Source organism: Vigna umbellata, chromosome 7 (assembly GCF_029865625.1).
Source record: "Vigna umbellata cultivar VRB3 chromosome 7, Vumbellata_1.0, whole genome shotgun sequence".
Classification (NCBI taxonomy): domain Eukaryota; kingdom Viridiplantae; phylum Streptophyta; class Magnoliopsida; order Fabales; family Fabaceae; genus Vigna; species Vigna umbellata.
Genome location: NC_142171.1, coordinates 41,880,114 through 41,902,223, shown reverse-complemented (window position 1 = coordinate 41,902,223; position 22,110 = coordinate 41,880,114). Strand labels below are relative to the sequence as shown.

General features: G+C 34.7%; 2 protein-coding genes and 1 pseudogene across 3 annotated transcripts; all 3 read right to left on the bottom strand.

The window, feature by feature from the left end:
• Nucleotides 1–1,019: 1,019 nt before the first annotated feature.
• Nucleotides 1,020–5,500, bottom strand: LOC148196015 (DNA-3-methyladenine glycosylase-like; annotated as a pseudogene).
• Nucleotides 5,501–9,155: 3,655 nt separating this feature from the next.
• LOC148196014 (protein RADIALIS-like 3) lies at nucleotides 9,156–9,709 on the bottom strand. The gene is made up of 2 exons (XM_088094817.1): nucleotides 9,368–9,709; nucleotides 9,156–9,196 (listed from the first exon to the last, which is right to left on the bottom strand). The coding sequence occupies exons 1-2, from the start codon at nucleotides 9,634–9,636 to the stop codon at nucleotides 9,172–9,174; spliced, it is 294 nt and encodes a 97-aa protein (XP_087950943.1). The 5' UTR covers nucleotides 9,637–9,709; the 3' UTR covers nucleotides 9,156–9,171.
• Nucleotides 9,710–15,534: 5,825 nt separating this feature from the next.
• Nucleotides 15,535–21,740, bottom strand: LOC148196013 (uncharacterized). 2 transcript variants are annotated; one of them, XM_088094885.1, is made up of 18 exons: nucleotides 21,505–21,549; nucleotides 21,021–21,116; nucleotides 20,469–20,782; nucleotides 20,166–20,243; nucleotides 19,838–20,058; nucleotides 19,097–19,189; nucleotides 18,821–18,904; nucleotides 18,374–18,484; nucleotides 17,860–17,965; nucleotides 17,723–17,785; nucleotides 17,510–17,563; nucleotides 17,272–17,329; nucleotides 16,937–17,013; nucleotides 16,655–16,725; nucleotides 16,515–16,575; nucleotides 16,375–16,434; nucleotides 16,181–16,243; nucleotides 15,535–16,077 (listed from the first exon to the last, which is right to left on the bottom strand). In XM_088094885.1, exons 3-18 carry the CDS (start codon nucleotides 20,751–20,753, stop codon nucleotides 15,940–15,942), a joined length of 1,623 nt encoding a protein of 540 aa, XP_087951011.1. In that variant the 5' UTR covers nucleotides 20,754–20,782; nucleotides 21,021–21,116; nucleotides 21,505–21,549; the 3' UTR covers nucleotides 15,535–15,939. The 2 variants fall into 2 exon arrangements, with proteins under 2 accessions (XP_087951011.1, XP_087951010.1); XM_088094884.1 differs by lacking the exon at nucleotides 21,021–21,116 and having other exon boundaries at nucleotides 21,505–21,740.
• Nucleotides 21,741–22,110: the final 370 nt, after the last annotated feature.

Genomic DNA, 22,110 nt, shown 5'->3' with positions numbered 1-22,110 from the left:
GTTCTAATTTCGTTGACAAATCTCAATTTAGTCTCTCGTTTTAAAAGTATTTGAAATATATTCTCATTTTTAAAATTGGTTTAATAGCCAATTTAGTCCCCACTTTGGTTGAAAAATATCAATTTAGTCCCTCGTTATAAAAGTGTTTTAAATTAGTCCTAACTTTTAAAATAGTGGGTCAGATTGGTCCCTTTCGTTAAATATAAGTTAACGAAATTAATGGATGATGATGTGACACAGCTTAAAGCTGATGTGTTAGATTGGTCCCTCGTTAGCTTTAAGTTGTGTCACATCATCATCCATTAATTTTGTTAACTTATATTTAACAGAAAGGACCAATCTGACCCACTATTTTAAAAGTTAGGACTAATTCAAAACACTTTTATAACGAGAGACTAAATTGAGATTTTTCAACCAAAGTGAGGACTAAATTGGCTATTAAACCTTTAAAATTTTGAATCAAATTAGTCCCTTCCATTAAATATAACCAAACGACATTAATGCTGTCAGATCATCATCCATTAACACTGTTTGATTTGATTATATTTATCGGAAGTTGAAATTTATCAACATGGATAAAAATGACTATTAAACCTATTATTTATTATCCCACTGCGAGACGTGGAGAACGTCTTTTATTTAGGTGCATAAAAGATTTAGTATACTGCCATTAACCACCAATACCAGTATATTAATAAAAATTTCTGTTTTCAAATTTTAAAAAAATCCGGTGATAAAAAAATTAATGCTCAGGACTATCTTTTATCCTATATATAAGATGTAAATAAAATAAAATGTGTTCTAACTATAAAAATCATTAGATCAAATTCAAATGCATCAAAAGTTAACCTCTTTACATACTCTTAATTTATTGTAAAACTCATTTTCTGAGAAAGTAAGAACATTTATTGAATTATACAACTAAAACTTATTCTAGAATTATAAATGCCATCTTTAAATATAACCAAACCGATTAAACCAATAAGTTTCAAAGATATTTTTCAAATACAAATTAAATATAGGAAATTAAATAAGCTAGTTTCTTTTATTAATCTTAGGGTTACTGATCACCACATGACTTAGCAATAAAAACATAGGATGTAAACTGCACTACTACTACTGACATCTATTACATTCAAAACCTATTACCAGATAATTAGTCCCCCACTTTTCTTTGCATTAGAAGAACGACACATAAAGCATAGGGCTCATCCAGTAGCAGCAGGATGCAAGATAATGACTCCATGCACACATTAATTACATCACATGGTCTGACACTCCAAAAAAACACACTACCATGCAGCAAAGGCAATGAAACACAGCCCTCTAATCAGTCTAGTCCTACTAACTGACGCCTTAACAACATGACATAGCCCTCCAACAACTACAATTACTTAAATAAAAACAAAAGTAAGGAGTGGCCTTTATTAATCTTGCACTGGCTTTTATTGAACACAAGGCAAATCATACATTGATGCTTCAATGCTCCCAATGTCCAAGTCTCAGTACTAAGATCTATCATTAAATACACTTCACGTCGTGTCTTTGCAACTTCCCGTGTGAGCGACTGCTAACGAAGCCTGATACAAATTCCGTTGGGGATCATTGTCCCCAAGCACAGGCGGCCCTGTAGCACATTTGACAGAACATAGAGATGACAAACGTGTTAAAATTACATCAATAGTAGATTAGACAACATAAACAATTACATATTTGAAGTTGGAGAGAACAGAAACAAATGAAGCTAAATGACAGACGCGTACTGTACCTTGAAATTTTCACTCCTCTCCTTCACAGTAACTGAATTTTGTATATTGTTATAAACTCTATATCAATCAGATTTTAGGGAAATACTTGACAGTTGACACCCCGAAGCACAAGCAAGTACATGACAACACGATCACAACATACCATAACAAACTGATAAAACATAGCATTATTAAGTTTACACCTAAAATTATTATAAATAAAATACACGCCTTCGTAGGAGATATATCAAAAATAACCAACGGAAGAAATAACTTGACACCATTTTTTTGTCTTCATTACGTTATGGAAATGATTCCAACGTCAACTTTTACAAAAAAAAAAAATCTAGTAACCGAAGTATAAGTTGAGCTTCAGAAGACGGATCACATAAGGAAACCACTAAATAGACACGTGAATAATAATATAATTACCAGGCTACCAAACTAAACACTAGCTATTAACAGGCAGAGAAGCAATTTTCCAAAATATGATGAGAAAAGACGAAATTCCAAAAATATAACCACCTTGAAGGTCCAATGATCACATCAGATCAATGAATGAAAAGTGAGATCCATACACTGCTACTACATCAAGCCCATCGACGACTAAAAGGCCACACTGACCTAACAAAGCAAAGTTCTCCTGCCGCTCACTAATCACCCGAGGCGTCTTAAGGGGGGATTTGGATAAATCAAAAATAGTTTCCAATTCAAGTCACCATCTAGCAACTCGCAATAAATAAACAACACAACAATAGACCTTGAGCATCTCTTATGCATCAACTCCTCACATGTTGTAACCACAAGTTATTTTCACTACCTTATCTATTTTAAAAGAAAAAATCAATTTAATGAACATAGGAACCAGTCCTGCCTTCAAATGAACTCGTAGCCTAAGTATAAAATAATATACATAAAAAAATTTAAGTTTCAATGATAAATCAAGATCCTCGCATCTCTTCTTCCAATGCAAACCATGCAATGGTAGTATATAGTTCATCCTAGAAGCTTCCAAGCATTGACTTATTAAACTGTACATACCCACTGTCTATTATGTTTAATGGGGAGTGTTGGCTTATTCCCTTCAAGATAAACAAGGCAACAATGATCTCCTCTCAACACTTCTTTTGGGGGGAAGATAGCTTAATTGACGCAGCAATTCTTTCAATCCCAGCAGCACAAATCATATAGTGACCATTCCATGTTTAGGTAATCAGTTTTACTTAATAGCATCACCACTTGAAGTTTCGGTGATACTAGTTCAATTCTTAAATATCATTCCATACTTTTCTATATAATTATTGGTTTCATCCTTTTTCACACCCACGTACTAGTAATGCAAGAAAATGCCAGCAAGTGTTTCTTCCCTCGTACAACCTATATATACTATATACAATTTGAGAGACGTCAAATTTTCCCCTCAATTCATACACTGCATAACAAGAGAACCAAAAAGAGTGCATCAGTTAATCACATGCAACATATCTTGTCACCATAGATGACCAAGACACAAAAGGCACTGGTTTTCTTCCTCATTAGACAGAGAAAGCTAGGTTTCACATGACATCTTAGCCATCAGGAATTCTACATCGCATTATTTTAAGTATCATCTGCCAAAAACACTGACACAAAAAAGTTTTAACTTAATTGTCCTTTTTGTCCCCTTTGTATAACAATCATGTGATTTTAACCCCTCAAGTTTTAATTGTGCCAAGCGGATCCTTCTGAAATTACAATTGTTTAATTTTAGTTCCCTGTGTTCTAATTGTGCATATTGTGTGGTTTTAGTTGTCATAAGTCAATGTTTCATCAACTAATTCCAATTAATGAGAGGATTAAAACCACACAATTACAATATCCAGAGGATTCAATTGACACAAATGAAGCCTACGAGACTAAAGTCGCACATTTACCATGCTTGAAAACCCAATTACCACAGTTGGAACTCGAGGGAGTAAAATCATACAATTCTGATATTGGAAGACCAAAAGTGTCTTACGTTATTCCTTTTCTTTTTCAAATTAGCTTGCAGAAAAAGAGAAAGGAGCAGCAAAAAAATGTCTCAAAGAGTTATAAGTTCAACGACCAGTCAACTTAATGGAAATTGAACAAAGATTAAAAGAAAGTGCATATCTCTCCCCGAGGTACGAAGGCTTTCCTAATCTGGGAAAAAGAAAGAATACAGCACCACGTCTTCACGAGACGAAAGTGCATATCTCTCCCCGAATAATCACCAAGCGACGGTATACAATTGCTCATCAGCAGCATTTTCCATATTCAAAAAGTAAACCTTTGATTATACATTTTCGTATACAAAATTCATTTAATTTTAAATAAAACAATGAAAGTAAAAGACGAAATTAATCATCACATACATATTCTAAATGTGAAGAATTTCATTTAATACTACCACTTTACAAGGGATCAAATCACCACATAAACCATTAAATCAAGCATATGAAAAGCTTCGGAGCCAGTAATGTCTTACCCGAGATTAAACATACTATTTATGGGGTCCAGAAGCTGCGGCTGTGGAGGATGTTGCTGTTGCTGCTGTTGCTCATGTTGTTGGTGCTGGTGGTGATGCTGCTGCTGCTGCAAGCCGGCACCAGTGGCTACTGCCACAGCACTAGAAGGAGTTCCTTTGGCTTCAACAAATCTCCACATATACCACGACGCAACAGAACGATAAGGCCTCCACTTCTCACACAATTGGTCCATCTGCGACGGCCGCGGCAAGTCCTCGAGGTTATAAAGAAGCTGAACCCCTTTCCTCACACCCAAATCATTGATGGGGAGAACATCGGGTCTGTGGAGGGAAAAAATCATGAACATGTGAACAGACCAAGAGCCAATTCCATTGACCATGGTTAGCATAGTGAAGAGTGACTTATCATCCATGTTCACAATGGCCGAATCGGACAGTATCCCGTTCTGGTACTTCCTCGCCAAATCGTGAAGGTAACTCGCCTTCCGCCCCGAAACCCCAATTTGGCGAAGCTGTTGGGGAGTCAAAGCGAGAACGGTTTCGGGAACGACGCCGTTTTCGCCACCGCAGAGCGCGATGAAGCGCGTGTAGATGGAGGTGCCTGCTTTGTACGCGAGTTGCTGGTACAAGATGCTACGCGTTAGGGCGAGGAAGGGAGTGTGGAAATTGTCGAAGGTTGGGGGTTGGTGAATGTCGATAAGAGGAGAGAGAAGAGGGTCCGCGTTCCTGAGAAATCGGAGCGCGATCTCCACCTCGCCTTCACACGGAGTGAACGCGCCACTAAGCGCCGGCACCACCGCCATGGCTCGCGAAGGCGGAACATGCTTGGTGCTCCGACCGCCGCTCTTGCCCGGTTTAGAGGGTTCGGTTAGGGATTCGGATGTGGAAGGGTCCGGTGAGACCTTCCGGATCTTACGGGGACGGAGGGGGATTTTGGAGGCAGGGAGTTTACGTGCGGAAGGACATTGTTTAGTTCTGAGTCCGCCTGAGCGCCGTCGGGGCCAGCGCGAGGAGGAGGGGAGCTGGGTGGGGTTGAGGTTCGATTAGGGATTGTGCTTGACCTAGCGTGTGTTCGCCCATAAGTGTGAGGTTGAATTGGAGATTGAGGAAAGTGAACGAGTTGAAGTGAAATGAATGTAATGTGATGATGTTGACGATGACAATGGTTGAAACTCACTCTCCTTTAATCCAACTGCTTCTAATCATTTATTTCTTCATTCTCTCTTCAGTTTCGCTGCTTTTCTTCTTCCTCTTGTTGGTCTTCGTCTTGGATCCTACTTTGGTGTGGGTTTCTTATTTCTTTCTCACACGCCATCTCGCAATGCGTGCTGCACGTGAACCTTTACATTCCTGTTGGCCCAAACGATAAGCCCAACATCTCTCTGTTTTTTCTAAACGCGCCTCTATTATTTTGAAAAGTGTTCTTTTTACAAATTAACCTTGGCGTCACTTGTATTCCCTACAAGTTACTTTCTTTTTAAAAAAAAAATTAATTGAAATTTAATTAATTAATAATTAAGTTTTCTTTCCACAGTAATTGAATTAACATGATACAAATTATAAAAAATTACTATACTTACCCTATCTTATATCTCAGTTATTATCTTATATACAGTAGAGATTATTATCTTCTATAATTAAAAATTAATTACTTGCCGTAGTAGATAACAGAAACAACTCAGTCAAACATCTTTAATATTTTTATTAATTATTAGCTACTATTTATCTTTCTCCGTAACTTCATATGATAAAAATAATAAGAATTACTGATATGAATAAAAACATATAAAAATTAGACTACAAAAACATTCACAAGATGTGAACAAATTCTTGAACATGTCCAACAATGTGCTTTCAGAAAGATGGAAAGAAGCTGGGCAATTGTTTCTTGCACTGTATCACTGTAGTTCTGAATACCAATTATATTCATAATAAAAGAAATAAAATTTTTGTTTTTTATTTTTCAATTTAAGTTTTGAATTATGTAATTTATCCATCTTCTAAATTATATAATTAAAAAAATGTTATAATTTTATAATTTTAAATTAGGATTTTAGGTTATTTTCTAATAAGGAGTAATTAAATCACGAAGACTACGGGTGCAAGAAGAAAACATGGGATACAAGAAAAAGAAAAAGAAATAAGGGATGAGCATGTTGTGAAAGCGACTTAAAGAATCAAAACAACAGCTCCCTAGAAATGAAAAATATGAATGGCCTTATTTTAGAATGAAATTTTATAAAATGCAATTAGCTAAGTCATTTTCTATAAAGGTTGTTCTGTTTTGCAGCTTTTAGGAGATATTTTGAGCTGAGAACTTTTTCTTTTGGGTTCAGTCATTAACTTTGAGCAATGATATTTTTCTAATGATGGGCCATTATCAATTGTCATAGCTATTAACCAAAAATTAAAATATTTCATTCCAGGCATAAAAATTATTTCGACTAATTTACAGTCTTTCAAAAAGAAGTTAAAAAGAAAAAAAAATAAACCATCACTATAATCAAAATATAGTTATATTATTATACTTAATAAGTATTATGTTTCTTTTGTACTCTATATTTTTTCAGCTTTTTGATAAATTGCCGTCGTATAGTTTTTTTGGAGTTCATTATTTATTGATAATATTGTAATTTATTCATTATTGTTGAATTTTACTTAGTTATTTTCCCTCTTAATAATTTTGTTCTAATAGTAATTTCCCAAATAAATACTTTTGTATTTTCCCGTATAGTATTTCATATTAAATATTGCTTGCTCGCAAAAAGACCAATATCTTCAACGGGAAACCAAACACTGTATCATGTCAGATTGATCCTTACTTCAAGGCTTAGTACATATTAAAACGTTATTGAATGTTTTCAAGTGTATGTGTTATGCATGAATTGAATTAGGTAATTCTCTATTTAATCACAAAGGTTTACTAATTTCTTTCTTTGTATTTAACTAATTATTGAAAGATTGGTATAAATTAGTTTTAAATTTTCATCCAAGTAAACGTGGTATATATGGATTTGACATAAGTGTTGACTTTTTATAATAATACTTTAAAAGCTACAGTACTATAATGATTTCTACTCAGTTGATTTCCTAACAAATTAAATTAAAACAAAAGCCCATAAAAATTGTTTTATGTTCAAGCATAAATAGAGCATTTAATCACAGCACTTTTTTTTTTACATATACATGATGTATAAACTATTCAATAACAAATAAATAAATTATGGTGTTTGATGTAGCTTTTGCGGAATATTTTTTTAAATTGTCAGAATAGATTTTTAAAATATAATGTCAAACTCTTTATCTTAAGCCAAAATTATATATGTGAATAAACACATATAAAATAAAATGATATTATACTAACCTTAAGGCCATATTTAAAGAAAAATATTTACATTTATGAAATAAGAGTTTCCTAAATTGTATATGAACTAAAATGACTAACCTTAGTTAATGAATCTTGATGATGTCACTTTGAATATGAATAAGTTATATTTAAAGAAAATATTCATATTGTATGCCTTAAAATTTTCCTATAGTATATTATACACGAAATATAACTATATTAAAATTTAGTATTTATGGGCTATTTCATTTTAAAATTATTTTAAATTTAAGAAATTGTATATCAAACTAAGCCCAAGTGTAAGAAGTTTATGAATTCAAAATCTGTGCTCCAAGTTTAGCATTCTTCTTAATGTTATTTTCGTTGATTTCATTTTATAAGACATTATTTGTTTATTAATGGTTAATACCTCGTTGGTCCCTCGAAAGGGGCAAATGTTCAATTGGGTCCTAATTTTGAAAATTAGGAACCTAATTAAAATTAGAGAAGAGGGAAAACTCCCAATCTGAAAGGATATGAACCCTAAATTGGAAATCCCAATTTCTTCTACCCTCTTCTTCTATGTCGCTTCGTCACGCTCATGTGAGGGAAAGATATAGTTTTCCCATTCTCTTCTTCTCCTTCGGCGCTGCTATGCAACCATATGGCAGCTTCCTTTCTCTCACGTTGGGACAACTTGCGACAGCTTTGGGGTGGTCGCGGTGGCGGAGCTTGTGAGCGACACAGCGGCAGAGGCGCGGACCCTTGGGTTTCGATGGGGTTCGCGCGGTGGGTCTCCGAGCGACAGGTTTCGGAGATCAACGAAACTTCGCCGAGGTTGGCCGTTGGATCTCTGGGTTTTGTTTTTATTTTGGTTTTGGTTTTCTGCAGGTGGGGGCTGGCCTCGCGGTACTTTTCGAACAAACGAACACCCTTCAGAAGAAGTCATTCGTATCTCAAACACCAATTTCTCTCTAACTCAAACCTAATTTCTTAACATCAGTAATTATTCCCTCTCACAGCCACGTACCTCACACAGCCACGTATTACCCTCACACCGCCACGTAGCTAACTTCAGTCCTTCAGTCCAACCCTGTCAGCTGCTGCCGTTAAAAAATCAAACGCCGTTTCCAAAAAGGACTTGATTGCACACTTTTTACAAAATTTGGGACCACATTGAACTTCTAAAAAAGTAGGACCCAATTGAACATTTGCCCCCTTTCGAGGGATCAAAAGAGATATTAAACCTTTATTAATCATCCTTTTATTTTCCGTTAGTAAAATTCTCTTTTATTCAAAATATAATGAAAAAGACAAGAAAAATTAGTAAATATAAATTTAATTAGAAATTTGTTTTGTGGCTTCTGAAGAATATTAAAGCTTAAAAAACTGTAGAGAGAGAAAACAAAAGTTGATATTGAAAGGCTTTATATAGTGTTTACTATTAAGCGGTGGCCCTCTTGGCACTTTGATCTTTACTTTATGGAAACAGAAACAGAAACAGAAAACAAAAGCACCGAGCTTCGCATATATATGGAAAGAAATAAAAAGCAAATAAAAATATTTCATAGTACCAATCCAAGCATCCACCATATACTGCTAAATCAACCTCACTGCAGACTCAGACCCTTCATCCTGCATTATCATAAACACAATCACACTCAACCAAGAAAAACAACAATCAAACACCACAATAATCTTCATATACATAGCTACTTCTTCTGTTTGTATAAAACCAATTTTGATTTTCAATCTTATCTTTTAAGGTTATTTAAGAAGAAGAACGAGTTAGCAAATAATAATAACCTGTTTTCTTCGTTGATGTAACCGTAACCTCTGATGCTGCTTGCCATGGTTGAAACAGTTCGGTAATTGGGAAGGGGCACGTGGCCTTCCTCGATCTGCTTGACATCTTCGACGAGCTTCTGATAATGTCTTTTGACGTCTTCGACAGTTTTTCCTCCGACGGCTCTGGCCAGGTTGTGCCACCTATCTGGGGTGTCCTCGTCGAAGATGGCAAGGGCATTCTCAAATCTTTTGTTCTGCTTCGGTGTCCAACCCTGGCTTGAGGCCATTGTTAGTGTACCTACCAAGCAACACTTATGAGAATAAAGCGTTGTTACAATAGAGCTTTGATGAGGGAAGTAACATCGGTGCCCTTTATATACTAGTGGGGTAGTTGAGGCTGTGTTGTGTTATATACTTGATGCTCATGCTAGCCGTTGCTTTCCGGACAAAACAGTGGGACACATTCTGAAATTCCTAGATACGGACGTGGTTTTCTTTAACTTTTAATTGTGCATGTCTTTTTTTAAATTGACTTAAAGTTTAATCAACCTCCATGAAATATGTAAGCAAATCTAACGCGGATATATTGCCTTAATCAAGGAAGGTGTGGTGAATTTCACTAATTCTTGTGAATTCCTTGTCACATCACACGCATGCCTCCAGTTACTGAATTTTAGTGCCATTGTTTTGGACAGAATTTAGCACATAACAACGTTTTTATCTGTTGATGTGATGATCCTCGTGGAGTTTCTTGTTCACGCTATCAGTTCCCACACCCCACCCCTGTACCGCCATCAATATAACGCCTTGAACTACGGATCTAAACTGAACTAAACTATTGGTTGAGATAGACGCAAACTGGCACCATCTCACATTGTGCAAAACAATTATGCAAAGAAAAACTATGTCTAGCACGTTTGGAAACGGATAAGGTCACCAGGAACATGATTTTTCACATCCAATTAAACGCTTACTTCTTATAACTTTTTATAACTTTTTACGTTTTTTTTTTATTTGTTGTTTGTGGAACGTTTGATGTCTTCACCCCACGAAAGAAATGTCTGTAGATGATTAAACGAGTTTCTTCAACCCAAAATCCGGGAACTCATGACAGCCAAGATTTTGACGGCCGTTAAAAATGCTTCAATACGGTGGAAAGATCTTTGGAAGGAACGTGGAAGAGACAACCTTAATAAGTTGTTTGACAGTGAGGTGGATAGGAAATAGGAAAAGTTCAAAAACACTATATTTTGGTTGGATAGGTGATTTGGGAAAAAACTTTGGTAAAGGAGTTCAAAAGATTGTATCTTTTCTCAGAACAAAAACAAGATAAGTGGAGAACAAAGGAGGGTGGGTAGGAGAGATGAAAATGGAGGCATTCTGATGATATTCTGCAACATATCAAATGCTGTTGGTGGTCATCCAATCATAGGATTAATCCGCTGTGTTACCACTCTTGTTATACAATGGGGTTTTCATCAGGGTCGTGTCTATGTCAATGGTGTTAGAAGATTTTACACAAAAGTTTGATTCAAGGTTAAGTATACATTTGTGTATTTAGTTATTTTTATGACATTTTTAAGCACTGTTATATATATATTAATGTCAACAAACAGAGGCACAAATTCTTAAATTTTTGGTAGGCTATCAAATTCTTAAATAGAGGCACAAATAGGATAATGGCGCATCATACATAAAATTATATAAAAACTCATAACGCATAACAAATATCAAATTGATTCCTGTAAATTCAGATTAAAATTGTGCTTCTTGAACATATTACATAAGCAAAACAAAAATTATAGAGCATTGCATTACAAATCACTCTACATTATCAGCAACTAGAACTGATATCAGTTTTGTTTACTCCTACCATTCAAAAAGAGAAGAGTTTCTATCTTTGTACGTTTCTGTAACGGATTATATTAGATTTTGGTAACTTTTTAGAGGCTTTAGATGAAGCAAGAGAAAAAAATCTGTGCGAACTGCATTTGATCTGTGATTTTGGAGATCTAAGAGAACAGGTGGGGCCACCGAATCACTCCATAATCAGCAGCTGTTTCCTCACTCTATTGACTTCATTTTCATCTTGCACATCACTGAATTGTGTTCATGTTAAGTGTATATTCAAGCTAACAATAACATCATAAAACAAACAATCTTAACAGTCAAGTTGCCAGAGAAATCCACCTTCTGTGAAAAGTTTCTGCTCTTCTTAATATATCTAGTGGTCAAAGCACCAAAGTAGCTAAATTGCTTTTCCCCTTCAAATTGTGTAGCTGTATATAAAAGGTAATGTCACACTACTTACATTTGTTGCTCCTCATCAAATGTTAGGTTCATGCAATTCCAACTATATCAGCATAATGCACTTACAGTATTAACACATCACTTACATGCTGTCAATGATTTTCTTCAGTTATTTTGTGGTTTATCAATTGAAGAAGCGAAAAAAAAAAAGAAAGATGTTCATGTTGGCGTTATCTTAAAGTTAATCTTATTGCAGGGAAAAAGGGTAAATAAATGTTAGAAATCAGAAGGGTAGGGAAAGTGAACCTCAGAGATTAGACATAGGACACTTTCCATCTGTTTTACATTAACAAATATAATGTAAACTCAAATCTAATCTTACAAGGTGAACAACCGAAAGTTGCTCCGTAATAAATGGTTTGTTTTACACTGAATGAAAGCGACATGACAGAAAACAAAAGGAGGATGGATATGCTTTTTGCAGATCTCTTGGAACAAAATATAGTGTGGCTGAATTTCAACCCAATGTTCGTCATTGAAGATTAATGTAAAGATATATGATTAGTTGTTTATTGAAATAGTATATATGATGATTGACATAGGTTGTTCAAAAGAAGGAAAAATAGAAGAGAGCTCCACCAAGAAACATTTATACTTTATTTGATCCATAGCAAAGGGCGAGGTGATGCTGATACATTCAGAATCCTTATCATCCACGCATATCCCTCACCCGAATTTATCTCTCAAGAGCTTCCCTTTCTGTTTCAGAAGCTTTATGATCACTCCACTACCAATTCAAGTTGCCATTGGGCTCCACTACATTCATTTCTAACCAACCACAGATTGGTATCCATGCTCAGATTCCATAAACTAGATGCTTTGAAAGGTTTGGTCAAAGAGACTCACCCCTTGAATTCTCAGCTTGGGTAGTTCTTCTGCATAGACAATGGATCTAATTCTCAGACAGCAAAAAACAAGTATATTATTGTTTTGTCAAACTACACTAATTAAACTACCTTAATTTTGTCCTATCATCTGCTGCTAAAAGCATTTTCCAGACATAGTTAGCGCCAAGATCAGCAAAATTATTAACTAGAATCTAAAAGTTTCCTCGTGACATATTACCTTCTATCCCTTGTACTAGTTCAAAGTTTTACATCGACTAGCATCGACTAAAAATAAAGTTAATTTACTGTTACAAACTTTATCTTGTGAAACTCATTTGATAAGATTGACTTAAACTTAATTTTACTGTTTAATATATATAAGAGATATAAATTAATCCTAACAGTTATTGATTGAGTCTTTGTTCATTTACTGTTTAATATAACATAAGAGATATAGATTAATCATAACAGTTGATTGAGTCTTTGTTCATGTTGAAAACTCTGTATTAACTAGAAATAAAGTCAATTGCACGAATCCATATATAAAGTTAGTAAAAAAAGTATTTTGACATGACCCTTTTATTGTATTTTAATTGTAAAATATTAAATTAGAATTGGTTATGGCGAATTTGATAGACAGTTATTGAGAAAATAATGTAGCAATGGAAGAAATGTTGTCTGCTATCTTGAATTCATAGGCTTCAGATTTCAATATGGCTTTTTGCAGTAGTGATGATTAGTTGAAACAGACCCTTGAAATTAGAGTGATAGGAAGAGGAGGAAGAAGAGGATATATCCTTAGAGACATCGGTTGAATAAACTGGGAATCCTTATCAAACATGCATGTTTGTTTCCACTATAAGCAAATCAATGGGGGCATTCAATTGTTCTTTCTTTACAACTAGTGCTGTATTTTCTTCGTGAGGTCCCTTCTTCACAAGTTGAACGTTTATATATATTCTTGATATATACTCTTGGTCGTCTTATTGTAGATGTTACACCATTATTGCTACTCCAAACAAGTTTCAATCAATTCCTTTCGCAGTCACCAAGTTTTTGGAGGAATAAATTATCGATCGACAAGAGAAGCCATAAAGTGAAAAACACAAGAAAAATTCCACACTCACCCATTAGCTCTCTCATATATGCTGTGTTTCATAACGTTAACGTTTGCACCAAGCTCGATTTAATTTCATTTGCTTAAAATAAGCATTAGAGACCCTACTCGATCAACTCACGTAAATAGTGCATATGTTACATATTACGGAGTTGACTTGAGAGCTAAGATAATGGATAAGATGTTACACCCATGATCTATGTAGCATACACGACACACTTTAACATGTGTAATATCAAAAATAAAATGAAAGATATAAGATTTATTCTTTATTTCTTTAATTATAATAGAAGTTTATGTAATAAATTTATAGGTTTATGAATTTTTAGAAAATTATCTTTATTAACACTATATTGGAGTTATGTGGAATAATCATTTACTCGTGCAGAATTAAAATAAGAAACGGCCCAGATAAAAGAAATTCCAATTCTGTGAGTTGTGGAATAATCATTTGCAAAGAAATCAAATCATTGATAAAATTGGTTTTATTCGAGATGTAAATCAACTGAAAACGTGAGGAACAATCAAATTGAATAATCTCCGACAAAAGAAAAATAAGCAGAAAAGCGTATAAATGTTCGGCAGCAAGGCTTTCAGATATCTTTATACCCATAGATAATTGTCATGGTAGTGGGAACGTTATTGGTTAATTGCGATAGAATGTCTTCATGATAGAATATGCCTTGGAGCTATCGGTGAACTTTGGTTTGTTGCTTAAATAATTTTTTTAACTCTGTTTTTTTTTCCTTTTCTGCAAAGACGGATCTAAGCACCTTTTGTAAGTCCAAATCACATAAGGTATTAGCATAGACACATGCATGGGTCCAATTCTGCCAGCCTGTTGTATTCTGGTCTGAGATGATAGTTTGACATCAGAGATATGTTGATAAAAGATTCAGTTATAAGAGATGAGATAAGTTCTATTATTCCAGCACCTATTTTATTGTTGGATGTCTCTTTTCTTATATATTCCCATCAAATGACAAGTCATGCAATGTTTTTGTTTTTCTTCCATCTGATTATGTAATCCAACCCTCTGCATTTGACATGAATGATATTTTTATTAACTTCCTTTATTGTAACATGTCACCAGTACGTGTGCAGGAATTTAATAAAAGGAAATCAAACTGATAAGATATAGATGAAAAAAGCTTTACATTATTTTTTTTATATTCTTTTACTAAAATATTCTAAAGCAACGATACATAGATATTGTTTTCTTTGGCCAATGGGAATGGATCCACTGCAGCATATGTTCATAGAGCTATTAATCTTCCCTTCGCATCGCACTGGTAGGCAAATAATTCTAATTAAAAAGGATTTTGATAAATTTATTTATTTAAAATCAAGTGAATGTGATTTCGTGAACATGAGTGTTTGGAAAACAAAATGTAAGAAAATAACTTTATATATTTATGATTTAAAATCTTTTATAAAATATGGTAAGAATATTAACGAAAGAGTCTTCATTCTCACTTTTGTTTTCCCATTGTTCAACATAATGCAAATATGCTTTCAAAGTTTTGATATCAACCTTCTTATACTTAAATCTTCGACGTATACAGAAATAGCCTTTTTTTCTCCCTCAGCATGAGCTCACATTCTCAATTACTCAAGAGACTCTCCATAGTTTACTTGAGTAAAAACCAAAAATTCAATACTAAAATTGGATCATAAACATATGATTTATTATAAACATCTTCCCTTTCAGCCACTAGGTAACATAACAATTTTGATGGATGGAGAGTGTATTGAGTTATTTTAAAATAAGTAGAACCAAATTGAATCCTCTAAAAAGAGTGAGGGAAAATTGAAAAAACTTAAATAATAAAACAATAAATTATTATGTCAACATTTAATTACTCACTTAATCTCTATACTTATAGAAAAGATAGATTTTATGTATAAAGACTAAAATGAAATATGCCCAGTCATAAAATTTAATAACATTTTTATGTATATTAAAGGATGAAACTCCGTTCATAACAAACTGAGATCGATGAAACATTTTTCAAGGCCCCCGAAAGAAGGCCCAAATAAAAAATTTGGCATATGCCAAAAAAATGATGAAATTAAATTAGTGTAAATGTGTAAATTCCAACTGCGTAGTAGTACCAACTACTTTTTGTAGAGAGCCTGACAAAACAAATATACAATGCTAAAATGTGGTATTTTTCTTTATCCCGTGTAATAGAAGTTTAAAATATTATGTAGCACTTTGAATTGCTAACCAGAGCTATGACCAATGAAAAAGAAGGGAGATGAGAACCGGAATATTGAACACGGGGCACAGCAGAATTCGCTTTCCAAACTCAAACTACCCCAAATTACTCGACTTAAGTGTCTGGTGACTCATAAGCCACAATGCCAAATTCATGCTGCATGAAATCTTCACTAGGTCTGTAATACTTGTCTGGAGAGTACAAGCCCAGGTTAGATACTTGGCTAGTATACAGGCAAGCAAATCTCTCAACCTGCACCACACAAGTTCATTAGAAGAATCCTCATTCAGTGAGATCATACGACTATCGTGATTTACGAAGAAAAAACAAACCACCAAAGAAAGTCACATTTTACCTGATGAGCAAAGCGAGAATTCTGATAACCAGTTTTCATAAGCTGACCCCATGGCTCGTGAAACTACAATGTTTTATGGCCAATTACCAACATTGTATAACGCGTAAATTGGATATATTGCAATTGTTCCAGACAGACTAATAAAAAGAAAGGGGACTAAAGATAATGAAAAACACTACAGGAGAACTTCCTACCCTTTGATGTAATTTTCTTTGAGCTTCTTGATGCCTTAATCTCACTCTCTCTCTCTCAAGCTGCCAATGAAAAAAGCCTCTTATCAAATATGTAAAATTGGGTTCCATTCATGGAATGGGAATGGTTGTAAGGCTCAAACCTCCAACGTATCAAGTTCTGAAGATAACTTCTGTTTGGAATCAGCATCTGGATTCTTGAATCTGAAATAGTGCACCACTCATAAGAAAATAAACCGACAATAAGGAGAGACCTATATGAGATACCTAGAGTTATACTTACTTGAGAGACCACTTCAAATGATGTATTTCATCCTCGATGCGGTCACGCTCACTCCTCAAGAATTGAAGTTCCTGCAAAAAACTACTCATGAAAAAATCTTCCTAGATGCAAATTGACATGTGAGAAGTACGCAAATGCAATCTTTGTTTAAAATGCCAGAAGTCCACACAAATTCTTGTATACATGACTTAAACCAATAATTTTCTCTAATTTAATTTTTATGCAGTAAAGCATTGACATAAAAGTAAAACTAATCCCATAGACAAAAATAATAATAAGCACCTTGCGGGTATCCCTAGATTCCCAGAGAAGTTTAACTTCCTTCTCAAGTTCTGGGACTACAAGCATTGTTCTCCATCCTGCTCATTAAACAAATCGCATCAAAATCAAATTTAAGTAACTTAAATTGAATAAAAGTGAATATCATAAGGACGACTAAACATTGGGTATCTACACATAAACAAACAAACATCAATGTCCCCTTTCTCAATTACATTACCAGTTATTATTATTTCCCCTCCTACAATCATAACCACATTTCTCTCCAAAATTTTAGGTAGATCGATTAAAAATGGAAATTTTTTAAAAAAAATAGTTAAGAGGATTGATGGATATACCAAGAACCTTTTTGCTGCGTAATATATCTCCATAAATATGATCCCCAACGTAGAGAACCTGCATATAAAGCATTTAATTTTTTACAGGAAGCTTCAGTTTAGTGACAATCATCAATTACCTGAATCAAAATCAGCAGCTGTTTTAAAATAAACAGCTACTTAAACCAGAAAACCGTGATGCAACTTACCACCGTTTGTGTGTGTTAAAAATGGAAAACCAGAACCAAAAAAATATTACCTGAGAACTAGATTCAATGGAAAGCAGTTTATGAAGATGAGCAACATTGCCTCCCTACAACAGATATTTACAATCAGTACATGATACTGAAATTCTGATCGCCAAAACATTTATTAGATAAAGACCCGACTATTAGAAACAACTTTAACATAAATTGTTTACATAAACATATAGACAAATGATCTTTTATTTTAGGTACGATAATGATTATACCTGGAAAACTGGACAGGCATGATTCTTTGCTTCTGTGAACAACCTTGCTGAGGTATTACCCACCTTTGAATAAAAAGATATAAAGGTGTTTATACATGATCTGACAAAAGAATAAAATGCTATTCAATTGTGCTAACCTGGGGCATGGGAGAGCCATTATCTGTATTGAGAAGCATTCCCGTCTCAGGCACAACCTCAAATAGGTTGGCACGATTTTCCTCATGAAAAAAACCCGGCTTTGCACTGTAGGATTATAGACTTGAACAGGTTAGCACGGAAATCTATAAATTTCAATATATTTGATTGCTGTAAGACGCAAAAAGTTAACTTTTCATATTGAAAACATTGTAAAAGTGAAACACTGTCTAAAAATGTATATTTAGCCAGTTCATAAAATGAGTAATGCATATAGTTCAGCAAAAGAGAGGAAGACATGTAGTGTAGTCCGGTGAAAACAAATTCCAAATGCTATTCAATTAACAGCACCAGGACAAAAGTAAAATCAGCAAGGTCCCTGGTTCACCCAAACATTATTTGTGCAGCAGTACGCAAATAAAAGGACTATAATATAGGAGGAAATTCACGTCAGTGCAAAATAATAAAGGCAAACATATATATAACAAATTACGTGTGATAGGAGAAGAACATGACCTGCCAGTGATTACAACATCAAAGTATTGAAGCCAGAAAAAATTGTTACTGACATCTTCCATGCTGGATCCACAGAGGAAATTCATGACAATGTTTGTATAGTCCCATAAACTGCGAATCACATTTGAAAGTGAAAAAACTTAGTTAAAATTTTCATATAGAAGGAAACCAACTAGTGTTTTTTTCCAAAAAACCATTTTAAAGCATTTTCTATCACATTCCTTCACCATATTTTAGAACACTTTCAATCCTTATAGTATAATCTTGCAACAAATATCAATTAGTATCACTGCACATGACTTTCCCACACGGCACCATGGATTAGTTTACAGAAAAACAATGCTATAATGTCTTCAGACATAAATTAATTGTTGTATTAATCATTAATAAACACAGAATAGAATTTCCTCATAGCTGTTAACAATGTCTAGGTGAAATCGTAACTACCTATTTGTCACTAAAAATGTTGCACGACCAGAGTCTCTGAGCATTTCAAGCATGGGCACTATTGAGGAGTCTTCATTAATATACCTGATGGATGAAATTTAACAGAAAAATGAAAAAGGAAAGAAATTTATTAACAATTCAATCATAGTATATGAATTTAAGAACACAACTTCAGAAAGAAACAGGTAGTGCAGCAAAAGTGTAGTATGTTATTGCTAGCATAATAATTGTTTGTCTATTTCTCACTTTGACAGGTTAGCAACTTTATATCCATACCTTTTTGGTTCTTTAGCAACCATTTGCTTCAATGTTCCATCACGGTGACACAAATCAACTGCAGCTCGAACATCTTTGTACATGCGAGCATAGCTGGAAGAACAACAAATAAATTATATATGTATCATGATGTACTCACAAGTAGCTATTTACTGGCTGGTTGATGGTTTCTAAACAAATAGATAGAATGCTCATCCATTACTCCATTAATAAACCCAATTATATATTTCCAACAAAAAGAAGTACTCAAATTTAAGAAAGCTCCTCACTTTGCAAAAATATGGGAGAGACTTACTCTGGCACACATAGAGAGATTGCTTTTGAGTTTGACACTATCACCACTCGGTCAAATATGAATTTTCAATATTTGAAGTGAAAAATAGACGATAATGGCCTTATACCGATTATAGCACTACTCTTTTACTTCACCTGCCTACTAGGTAATGGTAAGGTTAGATTATTGTTCAAATGGAAGTTGGCTACTTTAAGCTTTTACGCCTCTGTGGGACTCAACTGACGTCAAACGTTACGGTGTGGTTTTCTAAGTATGTCCACACACATAAAGAACCCTAGTAGTGTATCAATCATAAATGATAAAATACAAAGCTCCTTTTAAATAACTATAAAAAATTGCATCGTGTTTGAATGAAAAAAAAGCCTTAAGTCCTATATTTAGTTGGTATAAGAAAGCATTTAAAAATCTCAAAAATAAAATTTTATGCAAGCAATGATAAGACTCACTCAACACCCTCTTGAATCTTGCCGGGATTACAATCCTTGAAATCAACCAATTGAGCAAACAAGTAGGCCTCCGCAAGTGAAAAGAGAGTATCAATTAGAGCATAATCCGGTTCATCAAAGGAATCACGTATTAAAGTATTTCCATAGGTTCCAACTTTATCCTCTTTTGACAACTCTCTAAATCCGTGATAGGCTACTTTCACATACTTGTGGCGATCCATCTGAATACATTCATCCATCAATCAAAAAGAAAGAAGTCAAGGCAATCTGTTAATATACTATTTCAACGGGGGAATTGGTGACGAGAAAACATTTATCTAGTCTATACCTTCAATATGTTTCCTCTTTTTTTGTCAAGAACCAAGCCTCTGACCATGTACTTCCAGTTAAAACACCAATTTAGTAACTGCAAAATAAAAAATATTTTTAGCCAAATATAACAGAATGTAAGTGTCATCATACCAGCAAAGATTGTGAAAACAATAAAACTCTTGAACAAAATTAAGTTGGACGAAGTTAGTAAACTACATAAAAATACACCTATCACACCAACCCTTACGTCATGATTTTTTTTCTTATCAGCAAAGACCTTACATCATGATTGGTGCATGAAAAAAAACAAACAGATTACCTCACGAGGGTATCCCAAATCATAAACCAGCTTTTTAATTGTGCCTTGATAAGCAAGAGATTCAAAAGTTTCAGGCTTGTACTGTGCCAGAGTATAATCCATGTCAAATCCCACAGCAACGATGTTCTTCATATTCAGTGATCGATTACAGAATATCTGCTTGCTTATTTCAGTTTTAAATCCATGTTCGGGAGATGACCATACACGTGGCTGTTTTCTGCCATCACTGCCAGGCGAACCCACCAATCCTGAATCATGTACACCAATTTCATGGTTGCCGTCCATTGAATATTGAGCATGCAACGGATTAACTCCTGATAGATTTAAGCCAGCACAGAGAATAATAGAATGAAAATGATCAGGAAACACTTTTCGTAAACTTAAAATCCTAAGCAATTAATAATGAAACTATAGCGTTGCCTATTTTCAGAAGAATTAGCTCGGTAGAATGAGTTCCAATATTTTCTAAATACATTTTGTTTAAAAACTAATTGAACGAAGCGTGGAAAAGAATTATAATCCCTTCCCTGAAAAATAACTCAAACATCTTACCTTGAATGTGATTTCTGAAAGAATTATAGCGTAGGTACAATGCACGAGGCTATGTTCCAACTCTAGGAATTCCCCAAGCTAGGCTCCGAGAAACACCTATAAATTTAACTTCCGAATTAAGAAGAGTAATCCTCTAAGATGCTAGTAGTATCGAATATTCCCCTCCAATCCATATTTCACACCTAATGCTGTAGTTACTACCTCTATGATTCACAACAAAAGATCTGCTTAACCATGTATGCAAGTCAACAGCACAGCAGAATTGAAAAGGAGAATAAAACCATAGTTTCATGTCGTTAATGAAGTTTTACAATAAATGTCAACAAATTGCATGTCCATTTCAATGAATCAGGGGACAATTCGCAACGAGTTCTATCTAAGTTTTAGTTGGATTAAAAAAGCTTAGAGCACAAGAAATCCTATTGAGGAGAAAGAAAAACAAAACAGAGGATAAGAGAAGGGAGAAAGGAAGGAAGCAACGAACCTGGTGACGTGGCGTTGGCGACGGAGTGAGGGCGTTTGGCGCAGATTCCAGAAAAGAAGCGAAGGCGAGGAGACAAAAGAGGTGCGAGTCGAGGAGAGAGATTGGAGAGAGAAAAGGTGAGGCGCCCCTCGGGAATTCGCATCGTGCAGGGATTAAATAGGCGTGGACATGGTGGAGAGAGCGAATGGGAGGGAATCAGATGCCGCGGGCACTGAAGAGTTAGCGTTTGAGGCGCAAACGCGAAGCAACAACAAGTTCGAAATTGGAATGGAAATGCAGTTCCACCAGCATTTACCGCTTTTGCCAAATTAGCATGCCTCCGAAACCTATTATTCCCACCCTGAAATTTGGATTAGAAAACAGTAATAATCAATTGGCCTTGGTGAAGGAACCGATTCCCACCTATTTTATTACAATCTATCTATCTATCTTTGAGGAATAATGAGGAATAATAGCAACAGAAGCCATAAACTAAAGGAAATTTGGGTGGGGAAATGCGAGATGTGTAATGGTACGTTGGTGGAAGTAAAATAAACGAGGGAGAGAGAGAATTGAGACGATGGATGGTGGCATGCCACGTGGAAGAAAAGGGAGGGAGCGTGCTGG

Coding starts and splice junctions, on each gene's coding strand:
- LOC148196013 (XM_088094884.1), bottom strand. CDS start 21,646: ATGCGAATTCCCGAGGGGCGCCTCACCTTTTCTCTCTCCAATCTCTCT. Junction 20,059..20,165: donor AAAGAGGAAACATATTGAAG/GTATAGACTAGA, acceptor GAATGTATTCAG/ATGGATCGCCACAAGTATGT. Junction 17,966..18,373: donor GATGTTGTAATCACTGGCAG/GTCATGTTCTTC, acceptor ATAATCCTACAG/TGCAAAGCCGGGTTTTTTTC.
- LOC148196014 (XM_088094817.1), bottom strand. CDS start 9,636: ATGGCCTCAAGCCAGGGTTGGACACCGAAGCAGAACAAAAGATTTGAG. Junction 9,197..9,367: donor TACATCAACGAAGAAAACAG/GTTATTATTATT, acceptor ATGATAATGCAG/GATGAAGGGTCTGAGTCTGC.